The sequence below is a fragment of the Lissotriton vulgaris genome, chromosome 1_1, assembly GCF_964263255.1.
Source record: "Lissotriton vulgaris chromosome 1_1, aLisVul1.2, whole genome shotgun sequence".
Lineage (NCBI taxonomy): Eukaryota > Metazoa > Chordata > Amphibia > Caudata > Salamandridae > Lissotriton > Lissotriton vulgaris.
The window spans coordinates 1,317,511,837-1,317,524,101 of NC_141685.1; the positions used below are offsets into that span (position 1 = coordinate 1,317,511,837).

Here is a 12,265-nt window from a genome sequence, read left to right on the forward strand (position 1 = left end):
AGGGGGTTAGATTCGGTGGATCATAGTAGGGTAGAATGAAGTGGTGTAGATTGTGGTAGTTTGGAGTGGGGATAGAGATGAGTGTGGAAGATTTAGGAAGTGGGGCAGATTACAGTTGTGTGGGGTAGATTTGGATGGTGTTGTTAGAGTGGGGTGGGGTAGACTGGAATGGGGTTAAATGCGGTAGACTGGAGTGGAGTAGATTGAATTGGCGGAGTGGAGTAGATTGAATTGGGGCATGGAGTAGATTGAATTGGGGTAGATTGTGGTGAAGTGGGGTAGACTGGAATGGGGTGGGGCTGAGTGGGGTAGAGTGGAGTAGATTGGAGTGGGATAGATTGGGGAAGAGTGGAGTGCAGAGGCATGGAGGTAGATAGGATTGGGGTAGATTAGTGTGGTGGGGTAGTTGAGGGTGGAGTGGAGTAGATTAGGGTAGAGTGGGGTGGAGAGGGGTAGAGCAGGTTAGAGCGGGGATAGATTGGGTGGATAATGGTAGGATAGATTAGGGTGATGTGGGGTAGTTTGGAGTGGGGTAGATAGGTAGATGAGAGTGGGGTACATTGAAGTGGATCGGAGTGGGGTAGGCTGCAGCAGAGTGGGATAGATTTGAGTGGAGTGCGGTAGATTTGAGTGGAGTTCAGTAGATTGGGCTGGGGATGACTGGGTTAGATTAAGTGAGGTAGATTGGAGTGGAGTTGGGTCGTTTGCCATGGAGTTGGGTAGATTCGAGTGGAGTTGGGTAGATTGGATCGTAGTGGAGTGGATTGGGGTAGAGTGAAGTGGTGTAGATTGTAGTGGGGTGGGGGTAGAATGGAGTAGAGTGGAGAGGGACAGATTGGGGTGGAGTGGGGTAAGTGGTGTGGTTGGCATAGAATGGAGTGGCGTTTTATGTCGTAGAGTGAGGGGTGGAGATTGAAATGTGGTGGAGTTGAGTGGCGTGCCATAGTGTCTTTAGAGTGGAGGGACGTAGAGTGGAGTGGCATGTCAGAGTGGAATATCGTTGAATGGCGTGGCGTAGAGTGGAAGGGTGTGGAGTGGCGTGGCATAGAGTGGAAGAGTGTGTAGTGGAAGGGAGTGAAGTGGTGTGGAGTATGCATGATGTGGTTGAGCACTGCTATTACAGACAACACAATTTCAATTGAAATGAACATTACATTTGTACTGAAATGTGATTTAATTACATGCAATGATAATGTGTGCAAATGCCATCACCTAGTGAATTGATGTGTTTTGATCGTATTCAAATTAGTTTCCACCACACTTCAGAATTACAATAAAAATGTGCTGATTCTAATATGTTCTGAAACATCAGAACAGTTTTTTTGTTGTGTGTTAGAAAAAAAACACCCTACACCCTCTCCTCTTTCATGGATACTCAGCAGGATTGTCACATAAATTCTCTCACTTTGAAGTCAGAGAAATAAAAGTTAACACCAAGCTACCTCAGAAGAGAGAGCTTGACATTTGACTTCTGTCTTTGAATGCACAGCAAATATGACAAGAACAAGATTTAAAGGCCTGTTTATAGAAAGCGAGTTTGTTGAAGAATACAGTAAACAAACTCAAGCTAGACAGCTAAAGCAAATAAAGCCAGCAAATAGAAATCTAGGTGAGTTACAAAGCCAATGGGAAGCAACGGGTTGAATGCATTCCTAGGTCAGCTTTCTGATTGTCCCAAAGATGTCTTTAGCAAAGATCAGACAGCTGCTCTGTCTGGTAGGCTTCGATCTTAAAAGACTTAGAGATATGCAGAGCATAACTTCAGAATAATTAACACCACGTCTTTCAAAGAAACATTAACTGTATGCATTTTAAAAATCTAAAAAATCGAAAACACTAAAAACAAATTATACATTTCACATTGTAACTTTAAACAAAAGCAAAAAGAGACTAAAAAAACTAAAAAAGGGCATCATGCAAAATAGCAAAATGTGGAGAAGTGGCAGTTTTGAGCAAAGAAAAAAGCATTAGAAACACATTTCTGATGCATTCTTTTTTCTTTAAAACATGAATTGTATAAGCTGTGGGTTTATTCTGATAGAACGCACAAACTGTACATGCTCTTTTGTTAAAAATAGTAAATAAATAAATGGTCTACACCAACAAGTTTCAAAGATTTTTCTATCCTTGCTATATATAATGCTCTCCTCAATGTGGAATTGCGGATGTGCTATTAAGAATAAAACTACTGTATTTAGAAATAAAACTACTGTATGTTATGGGTGAGAACACACTGAATTCTAGTGTGAGATATCATGACATATTGAAATTATGTTGTGTAACCTGGAATATATTTATAAAGTCAGATCTGCATTACACAGTTTATGTATCGAGGTATCCAAATGCAATTAACATATTATTGGATGTAAAATTTACTTAATTTATGATGCGTTTTCTCAAATATGTTGAATTTGTGGAGCATGATACGCACTGTGTTTAACAATCAAAGAAGAAAAATAGGGGCTAAATCCTAAAAAGGAGATGTGTGCAAAGCCTACACGTGATGACTTTATTCCACTGCCTCCCACATGAAGCAAGGTTGTCGGTGTAAACATACCCTCAGTTTCCGTGTACGCAGTTTCTCCTCCTTGAGATGCCCACGAAGGATCTCTCGGTGACTCACTTCCTGTTCCTGTGCAAACTCGCAAAGTGTATACCGTCGGATTGAATTGTGGCGCTGTGCCATACCAAGTGAGCTGCCTCCTTGGCTGGGCACGCTGGTAAAACCCTGGCGCCGGGGAAAGTAGTATACTGTGACTTGGTCAAAACGGACATTTTTCCTTCTCATTAGTTTTTGACGTTTCAAGATGGAAGTTGCTGAATGTAGGAAATGAAAGACAAACAAGAAAAATTTTTGTTACTTAGAAAAGTCTCACAAACAAGTTTCTTTCTTGAATGCTTTTAAGAAAAGAGGGGGGGGGGTAAAGGGTTTTGGGCAGTTTGCAGTGGGGCTTGAGAGCCCATTCATGATGGATGTGTAGACCATGAACTCTGGCTACCTCAGATTATCCGTTGAAAAAGTGATACTAGAGGTTCTCTAGAGTCATCCCTTTATGGGCACACATTTTGTTGTCTTTTCCACAAAAAGAAAGACTTCCACTCTGTTGATTCAATGGTTTGCAGATAATTTATTTCATTAGCACTTTGGCTTAATTTCGAGCATAGTTTGTTATCCTTTCACATATTCACAAACGTTTTTATCCCAGGCAATGTCATCATCATTTATCCTATCCAATGCATTTCGGGCATTAGGGTCATGCCCTTCATCAGGGAATTGACACTGTAAAACGGAATGGGGTACCGTTATTGTGGTATAAAACAATTTGTATCATAAGTAATATCATTGCAATGTGACATCACGAAAATTAAATGAGGCAATATGAGCAAAAAACGTGAGCAAGAAAACAAGTTACTTACCTGTAACTTTGGTTCCCCAGTATTGGTAACTTTCATAGATTCCCATGCTTTGTATCATTCCCCGTCGTCGGAATGGGAGCCTCGGTAAATAGTAAAAAACTATAGTAGTAAGCACAAAGTGAAAAATAGGCCTAGGCCTCATCTCATTTTGTAGCTTATCCACCTCCTTATGTAAAAGAGACCAAATTTCTGCAGCAGCCAATCAGAGCAGCCTCACCCCATAGAACCTTCCTGAGAGAAGCTCAGAGCCTCAGATTTTCGTAGCCGTTGTATACAGCTATCCACCAAGATCAGAAGAGTGAGCTATCCCAGGGGAGGCGGGTGGGCGCATGGGAATCTATGAAAGTTACCAATACTGGGGAACCAAAGTTACAGGTAAGTAACTTGTTTTCTTGCCCCAGTATTGGAACTTTCATAGATTCCCATGCTTTGTATCAGAGTAACTAGCAGTAAAGAACAACATATTTTGCCATACCTGAACCTGAAAATGTGACACATATCTGTAAACAACAGTAGAACACATAGGATCATGAAATATGACAATAATGTAGTATACAAAATATGCAATAGGAAGGCGGGATAGAAAGGAAAGCTCACCGACTTATTGGAAAAGATTCCTCAGGACTGCTTGGCCCACTGCTGCATCCTCCTTCACAGAAGAATCCAGACAATAGTGGCGGGTGAAGGTGTGGACACTGCTCCACGTTGCCGCCCTGCAAATGTCCTTGAGAGGGACTCCTGCGAATAACGCCGCAGAGGAAGCCATGGATCTGGTAGAGTGAGCACGAACTGCTCGCTGCAGAGGTTTCCCAGCCGCCTGGTGACAAAATTGGATAGCACTGGAAATCCAACGGGAAATACAAGCCTTAGAAACTGCACAACCCTTGCGTGGAGCACTGAAGGAAACAAAGAGCTGTGAAGATTTCCTGAACTGCTTCGTTCGCTCCAGGTAGAATTTCAGGCATCTGTGAATGTCCAGAGAGTGCAGAGTTCTTTCCGCAGGTGAAGAAGGCTTTGGAAAAAATGGTTTCAAGACCACGGGTTCATTCAGGTGGAATTCCGAAGGAACTTTCGGGATAAATTTAGGATTCGTCCGTAGAATCAGCACATTATTTTTAAACTGGAGAAAAGGTTCCTCAATCGTGAAAGCCTGGATCTCACTTACTCTGCGAGCCGATGTCAGGGCCAAGAGAAGAGCCACCTTCCAGGAAAGAAATTTAAGGTCAGACTTATGCACCGGTTCAAAAGGGGCTTTCATGAGGGATGACAAAACCAGATTCAAGTGCCAGGTCGGAGGAGGTGGCCGGACTGGAGGAAAGACCCTGAATAAACCTTTCAGGAATTGTTTGACAATCCTTGCCGACCATAGGGAAGGCCCTGAAGATGAACGTCGGAATCTAGAGATGGCTGCCAGATGGACCTTTATCGATGATGGAGCCAATCCCGATTTCGCCAATTAAAGAATGTAAGGCAAGAGCTTGTGTGGAGAAGAAGTATACGGGTGTAAACCTTCCTTCTGGCACCAAACACAGAATCTCTTCCATTTGGCTCGATAGGTCTTGTTGGTACTAGGGGCTCGAGCCTGAGCTAGAATGTCTCTACATTCTTTTGAGAGATCTAAACCCTGGAACTCTCTGAACTCAGGAGCCACGCTGTCAATCGCAGGGACTTCAAGTCCGGATGTAGAACCTGACCGTGAGACATTGTTAGCAAAGTTGGAACAGGATGTAGGAGAACTGGCTGGTCCTGGGAGAGGAGAAGAAGCTCTGAGTACCAAACTTGTCTGGGCCATGCTGGAGCGATCAGAATCATCCTGCACGGTTCCACCTTGAGTTTGCTGATCAACTTCGGAATCAGTGGAATGGGAGGAAAGGCGTAAACAAAGGCGCCTGACCAGGCAATCAAAAGCGCATTCCCCAAGGATTCCCGATGGTGAACCCTGCTTGCGAAGGACAGGCATTTGGCGTTCTGGGGAGTCGCAAACAGGTCGATGGATGGTGTCCCCCATCGAGCAAAGAGTTCCTCCAGAACGGTCTGATCCAGTTCCCACTCGTGAGAGACTGTCCTCTGACGACTCAAAGCGTCCGCCTTGACATTGAGTGTCCCCGCTAGATGTTCCGCTGAGAGGGAGACGTTGTTCTGTATTAACCAATTCCATAGCGTTTGGGCTTCCTTGGAGAGGGTGGAGGATCTTGTGCCACCCTGTTTGTTTATGTAGTGCATGGCCGTAGTGTTGTCCGTACGAACCAGCACTGCCCTGTTTTGAACCCTCGGAAGAAAAGCTTGAAGAGCCAAGCGGATAGCGAGAAGTTCCAGGAGGTTGATATGGAACTTGCGTTGCTCTGGATTCCAGTGACCGCTGACCTTTAGCTCCTGGAGGACCGCTCCCCATCCTTCCATGGAAGCATCCGTTGTTACAATCAGGGGAGATGGAGGCAGGAGGAACGATAAGCCCTTGGAAAGATTGTCTTTTTTCAGCCACCAGCTGACTGCTTTTCTCATTTCCTTGGTAACGACAACCTTGTCGTCGAAGGATCCTGTGACCTGCCGCCACTGTCTGTCCAGTTGCTCTTGTAGTGGACGCATCCTGAGCCTGCAGTGCGGAACTAAGGGAATGCAAGATGAAATCGATCCGAGAAGTGATTTGTACTTGCGAACTGTCAGGGTCTTTCGAGATTGGAGAAGACGAGCTGAACACATTAGTTTGGTCTGGCGTTCCTCCGATGGAAGGGCTAAGCAACTGTCCGTGTTCAGGATGGCTCCTAGGAACCTTGCTGACCTGGATGGGCATAGAACCGATTTCTCTCTGTTGAGTCGAAGACCTAGTCGCTCGAACAGATCCTTGCATGTCCGGACTGCACTGGACGCTTTTTGAACAGATGGAGCTTTCAGCAGCCAATCGTCCAGGTATGGAAACACCTGAATAGCTTGTTTTCTGAGAAACGCTGCCACTCGAGCTAGAACCTTTGTGAAGATCCGTGGGGCGGACCGGAGACCAAATGGCAGTACCTTGAATTGAAAGTGACTCTTGCCCACTGTAAAACGCAGATATTGCCTGTGAGCTGGATGAATAGGAACGTGGAAGTAGGCGTCCTCCAAATCGAGGGTCGCCATACAATCCCCCGGATTGAGCAGACGAAGAATGTCCTGAAGAGTGACCATCCTGAAGGACAACTTCACGAGATAAGTGTTGAGCTGCCGTAGATCTAAAATTGGACGCCACTTGTCCTTTGTCTTCCGAACCAGGAAGAACCTGGAATAGAACCCTTTCCCCTTCTGCGAAAGGGGTACAGGCTCTACCGCCCCCTTGGTGAAAAGTTGGTGGGCTTCGAGATGAAGGAGCCTGAGATGTTTTGGAGGGAAGGCATCCGGCGCTCTTGTTGGAGGAAGGTCTTGAAACTCCAATGTGTGTCCTTCTCTGACAATTTGGAGGACCCACTGATCCGATGTAATAATCATCCAGTTGTGTAGGCAATGGGAAATCCTGCCCCCCACAGATGTGAATGAGGGAACAGGAACAGTGGAAAGAGCCACCTGGCCGCTATTGTTTCCTGGTGTTGTCTCTCCTTTGCTGCCCCTGACGTCCTTTAGGCTGCTGTCGAGAGAAAGAACCCCTTTGAGAGTACTGTGGCTTATACGTCTGGCTGGACTGAGATCCAGAAGAATAGCGATTTTGATTGCCTCCACGATAAGAAGAAAAACCTCTACCTCTAGCTCCTCTGAAGGGCACCTTACGATACTGCAATGTACCCAAGGACTTAGCTGTATCCGTGTCCTTTTTGATTCCTTGCAGGGCCTCATCGACGTGCTTGCCAAATAGCATCTCACCGTCATATGGTAGATCCAAGATCTTATTCTGCACCTCCTGCCTGAACCATGTGGCCTTTAACCACCCTTGGCGTCGCAGAACCGCCGAGCCGGCTAGTGCTCGGAATGCGGTGGTTGCAATATCCATTGCCACATCAATGACCTCCGAAGAGGCCCGTTCGCCTTCGAGCAAAATCTTCACCTCCTCCTTAGACGAATCCTGCAGTTCGTCTACAAATGGAGCAAGATCGCACCACATTTGTCGATCATAGCGTCCCAGAATCGCTAAAGCATTGGCTGCCCTAACCAGGAGACTGGCCATAGCTGAAAACCTCTTGCCCACATTGTCTAGGCGCCTGCCCTCCTTATCCGGCGGCGTAGTCATCGGCGTAGAAGGATTCTTGGACTTGCTCTGGGCAGCCTGCGAAATGACCGAATCCGGTTTCGGTTGGCCAAGTAAACATGCCGGACTGCCATCCGGTGCCTTATACTTCTTTTCTAGTCTCGGAAGTACCGGGAGGACTGTGGCCGGATTATGCATAGCCTTCAAGCCCTCAGACCAGACATGCTCAATGATTGGAATGGACCTCACTGACTTTCTGAATGGTTCCTTAAAGTCATACAAAAAGCAATCCGATTGAACTGTGGTCACCGGGAGACCAAATCTTTTGGATGCCCTGTCCATTAAGTTGTGAAACCCTCCAACGTCCGCTGGAGGCGAAGTAATATTATCCGGGTCGGTGTTGTCCGGATCTACAGGGTCAGCAGTATTCCATTGCGCCTGGTGATCTTGATCAGGATCCGCTTGCTGGTCCGCATCTGAAGACGCAGCGTCATCATCATCATCATCTTGCACCTGTACTACCTCTTGAGGGCGCACTTCCAGCGCAGTGGCACGCTCTCTTAGGGGCAAAGAATGGTCTGCCACAGGACGTAATGTCTGAGGCGGAGGTGTCGGGGGGCGCACTTGTTGGGCTTCCGAAGGCGCCGGGAAACGTTGCTTGTAGTCCCGCAACATAAGTTGTAAATCCGCCACTAAAGTGGATGGTATTGCCACCATACCCTCAGGTAACTGACGCATAGGTTGTTGTGGAGGCACGTGCCTGGTAGCAGTGCATTCCTCCTCATAATAATGCTCTGGGGCATAGTGCTGTCGTTCCATCTGCTCCTCTTCAGAGCTAAATTCCTGCACCTTAACCTGAAGGTCAGAAGGGCTATAGGCCTGCCCAAATTCACTGAAAGTCTCTTCCTCAGAGTCATCATCCAATAGAAGGGTTGGAGGTAACTTCTGAACCTGGCGAGGAGACGTCATCTCTGGCGTGATCTGTTTCCTTTTCCGCGAAAAAACATGTTTTCCCGACATTTCCATCGTCGACGAGGTCGTCGTCGACGAGGCCGTCGTCGACGAGGCCGCCGTCGACGAGGCCGTCGTCGACGGGAAGGTCTTTTGGGTCTGCAACAGTGGAAGTGTAGACATAGAGACTGTCTTCGTCGTCGAGGATAGCGTCGTCGACGAGGTGAAGCTCATCGTCGACGATGGTGGTATCGTCGACGGGACCGTCGACGAGCTCGTCGTCATCAACATGGCAACCGGCGTCGTCGACATCGTCGTCGTCGAAGTCGTTCTCGTCGACGACACCGCCGTCGACGGCAGCCTAGCAGACATCGTCGTCGACGTGGAGGTGGTCACTCTCGTCGACGACGAGCAGGATTCCGGAGCCTTGAAAACAGTCGACGGTGTAGGCGTCGACGCAGCCGTCGTCGACGAGCCCGTCGACGAGGCAACCCTTGTAGAGCTGTCCTTTTTAACACTCGTAGACGACGTACCTGGGAGCTTAGTCGTCGACGGTTTCTGCTTCTTGTCTGAAGCGACCTCTTGAGCCGGGGTTGAAGGCTTTTTGACCCCACAATCTTTCTCTGAGGAAGGTGAAGAGACTGTAGAAGCCTTTCTCACCTTTTTTGAGGCCAGTTGTTCCTCAGGCTTACCCTGCCTCTCCTTTTCACCTCGGTGAGGAGATTTTTGGGCAGCCGGCCTGTCGGACCTGTCAGAGGTCCCTGGTAAGGCCTTGTGACGGGACTCGTCTGAAGCAGAAAGGGGGGACCTACCCCTTTTTTGAGACCTTCTGGATGACACCATAGACGAGGAGCCCCCACTGTCCGAAGAGATAATGTCTTTCCGGTCCTTCATCTTCTGAAGCCATGTGAGGAGACGTCCTTCCCTGTCCCTCAAGGTCTTGGCTGAGAAGGATCTGCAAATCGGACAGCCTGTTGGTTTATGGTCCGGATACAAACAGTAGATACAATCCTCATGTTTGTCCTCGACAAACAACCTCTTTTTAGAGCAGGTGGCACAGGCTCTAAAAAGGGCTTTCCTCTCCGACATGCTGAGAAAAAATCCAAGTAGTTGAAGAAAAAACTGAAGAAAAACTGAGCAGAGCTCAATGGAGACTCCCTTGCACAACGTGCGGTAGAAAATCTGAGGCTCTGAGCTTCTCTCAGGAAGGTTCTATGGGGTGAGGCTGCTCTGATTGGCTGCTGCAGAAATTTGGTCTCTTTTACATAAGGAGGTGGATAAGCTACAAAATGAGATGAGGCCTAGGCCTATTTTTCACTTTGTGCTTACTACTATAGTTTTTTACTATTTACCGAGGCTCCCATTCCGACGACGGGGAATGATACAAAGCATGGGAATCTATGAAAGTTCCAATACTGGGGCAAGCTTACAAACAAACATAATAAGGGTGTGCATTCAAGGTGAACATTGAAATGAAAATGAAAACGTCCCTTACATGCCTTTCTGTGTGCTCGAAATTAAGCCAAAGTGCTAATGAAATAAATTATCTGCAAACCATTGAATCAACAGAGTGGAAGTCTTTCTTTTTGTGGAAAAGACAACAAAATGTGTGCCCATAAAGGGATGACTCTAGAGAACCTCTAGTATCACTTTTTCAACTTATGTTCTAGACGCCGTTGGACCCTCGGCGCCACCTTCTGGTGCACCATAATAATCAACTAAACCTAACATAATCACATGTGCAACAAATCTGCTGTGCATCTATCCAACCAAACAATTATATTTACCTCAGATTATCCTACATACATGGTCATCCTACCATCTAGTCTTGAAACTGCAAATTGTTTTATGCCATCTAAGGTAGTGGACAATAATCCTCTTCACAATTAATTCAGTGGTAATGGAAGGTGGGTTGGCGGTAGCAGTCGGGGTCCAGAAGAGTTGCCTCATGAGTTGGGCAGTTATTCCTACGTAGAGGAATTTCCCGCAGTCGAGTCTGCTGGTGATGAGAGCCTGTGTTACATTTCGCCTGGTTTTGGTTGGGAGCCATCTGAAAACCTTCCTGAGCATGCAGAGCGTGAGGAATCAGGTGGTGGAGACGGCGCAGACTTGCTTAACTAATGGCACTGATGTCAAAGTTATCACCTTAAAATTACTGTTTGGGAAAATCTATGAAGTGAGCTCTCACTGTAGATCATAACGGTACAAACTAGATAATCATATTTCATATATGCCGGTCTTTTACACATTCCACCCAACAAACACGTAAGTAACCATGGTTAGACTAACTATAGAGAATGTAAAACTATCCCCTGCACAATTTACAACTGAAATATACGATTCCTTTTATTATTTACACAGAGCACACAATCCATGTGTCTTTTCCCCAAAACATTTTAATTGCATGAGAATATGCAGTTTTATAAGCATGAAGTTTTATCTTCCAAGTCTTCTGTCAGCAACATGAACACACTCCCATAGTTTAAACTGGGGTCTGCCCATGTGAAATCCCTATGCACCTTTTTGTAACAGCCTAGACTGCAAGCTAGTACTGCAGAGCCACTGGCCTACTAGAACCAGTCTAATTTATTGAATCAAAAGGATGCAAACTAACTGGGTGATAGACTGACGGAGGAAATAAATAAGGCTAACATTTTAAGTGTGGGATTGTTGTATACAGTGGTTTGACCGCCTTAGCCAGAAGAATCAACAAAAGTCTGCACTTCTGAGATAAGGCAGAGCACATCGTGGTGCTCTTGGGGAGACAAATAGCACGTAAGGCACCCAGTCCAAACACTGCACAACAGTTCAAGTAGCCGGGATAGCACAACAGAGTACTCACGGATAAGTGAGGTAGTGGTGGGAGGGTTGAGGCTATCGCAGCTGTCGGCACTGTCACTGTTTGAGATCTCATCGTCAGAGTCTTTGGGGGTGGAGATAGGGGACCCCACATCCACCTCTTCAAACTTTCTCTTGAGGCTTGCACTCGTGACCGCATCCATTTGTCCCAAGATGGACTGGAAACAGAAAGGCAAGAGGAAAATGTCAATTTCACCCTACAACAGAGTCACACATTCTTTAGAGCACACAGAGAATTTGTTGGTTTTCCTGCTGACATTTTTTCTCATATATTATGTGAATTATCGATCCGTGGACGCTTAACAGAAAATCTGCCAGTTTACATACAAAGACCATCCCTTTTCCTTTGCCTTGTGAAACCTATGATCCTAAACAGTGACTCTCCTTTCTTCTTTTTCAAAAGCCTAGCCTCAGAACTAACCAAGCTGGCAACCTGCATAAGAGTTAGAAGAACGAGACCTAGCTTTTTTTTTTGTAAGTCTTTCTTCATTGTCTTAGGTACATAACACAAAATAATAAGGTATTGGCACCCAACGTTCGTCAAGACATGAAGATTTAGAAGACGATACCATGTGCTCACAATTTCATGCAGGCACTATACATAAATAGTACATCAATTTTTTGCACAACCTGTTATGTACTTAAAAAAGATCACTGCATCAGGATGGTATCTGGCATCTTTAAGCTCTACATCTACAAAACAGTCTTGGCACAATAAAATCTAACTTAATGGGGTAGGGTACATTTGAATTCCACAATATATGCTGAAGGTAGGATAGTCGAGGCACACATACATAACCACCGTTTGTCTCAACTCCAAGAATGGGAGAAGGGGGTGGGTGTGGTGAGCGGGGAGGGATGCTACGATAGTGATTAGTTAGAGGTGGG

The 12,265-nt window shown here is 46.1% G+C and overlaps 1 protein-coding gene across 2 annotated transcripts in view; it reads right to left on the reverse strand.

Annotated features, from left to right (window-relative positions):
* Positions 1 to 12,265, reverse strand: part of CSRNP2 (cysteine and serine rich nuclear protein 2) — a 102,713-nt gene that overhangs the window by 43,668 nt on the left and 46,780 nt on the right. For both annotated transcript variants that reach the window (XR_015309912.1, XM_086965806.1), the window contains exons 3-4: positions 11,361 to 11,535; positions 2,558 to 2,817 (exon numbers count right to left, since the gene is read on the reverse strand). Coding sequence is in view for 1 of the 2 variants with exons in the window: in XM_086965806.1 (XP_086821932.1) it covers positions 2,558 to 2,817; positions 11,361 to 11,535 (435 nt within the window). In the remaining variant the exon portion in view is untranslated. The remainder of the gene's footprint in view (positions 1 to 2,557; positions 2,818 to 11,360; positions 11,536 to 12,265) is intronic.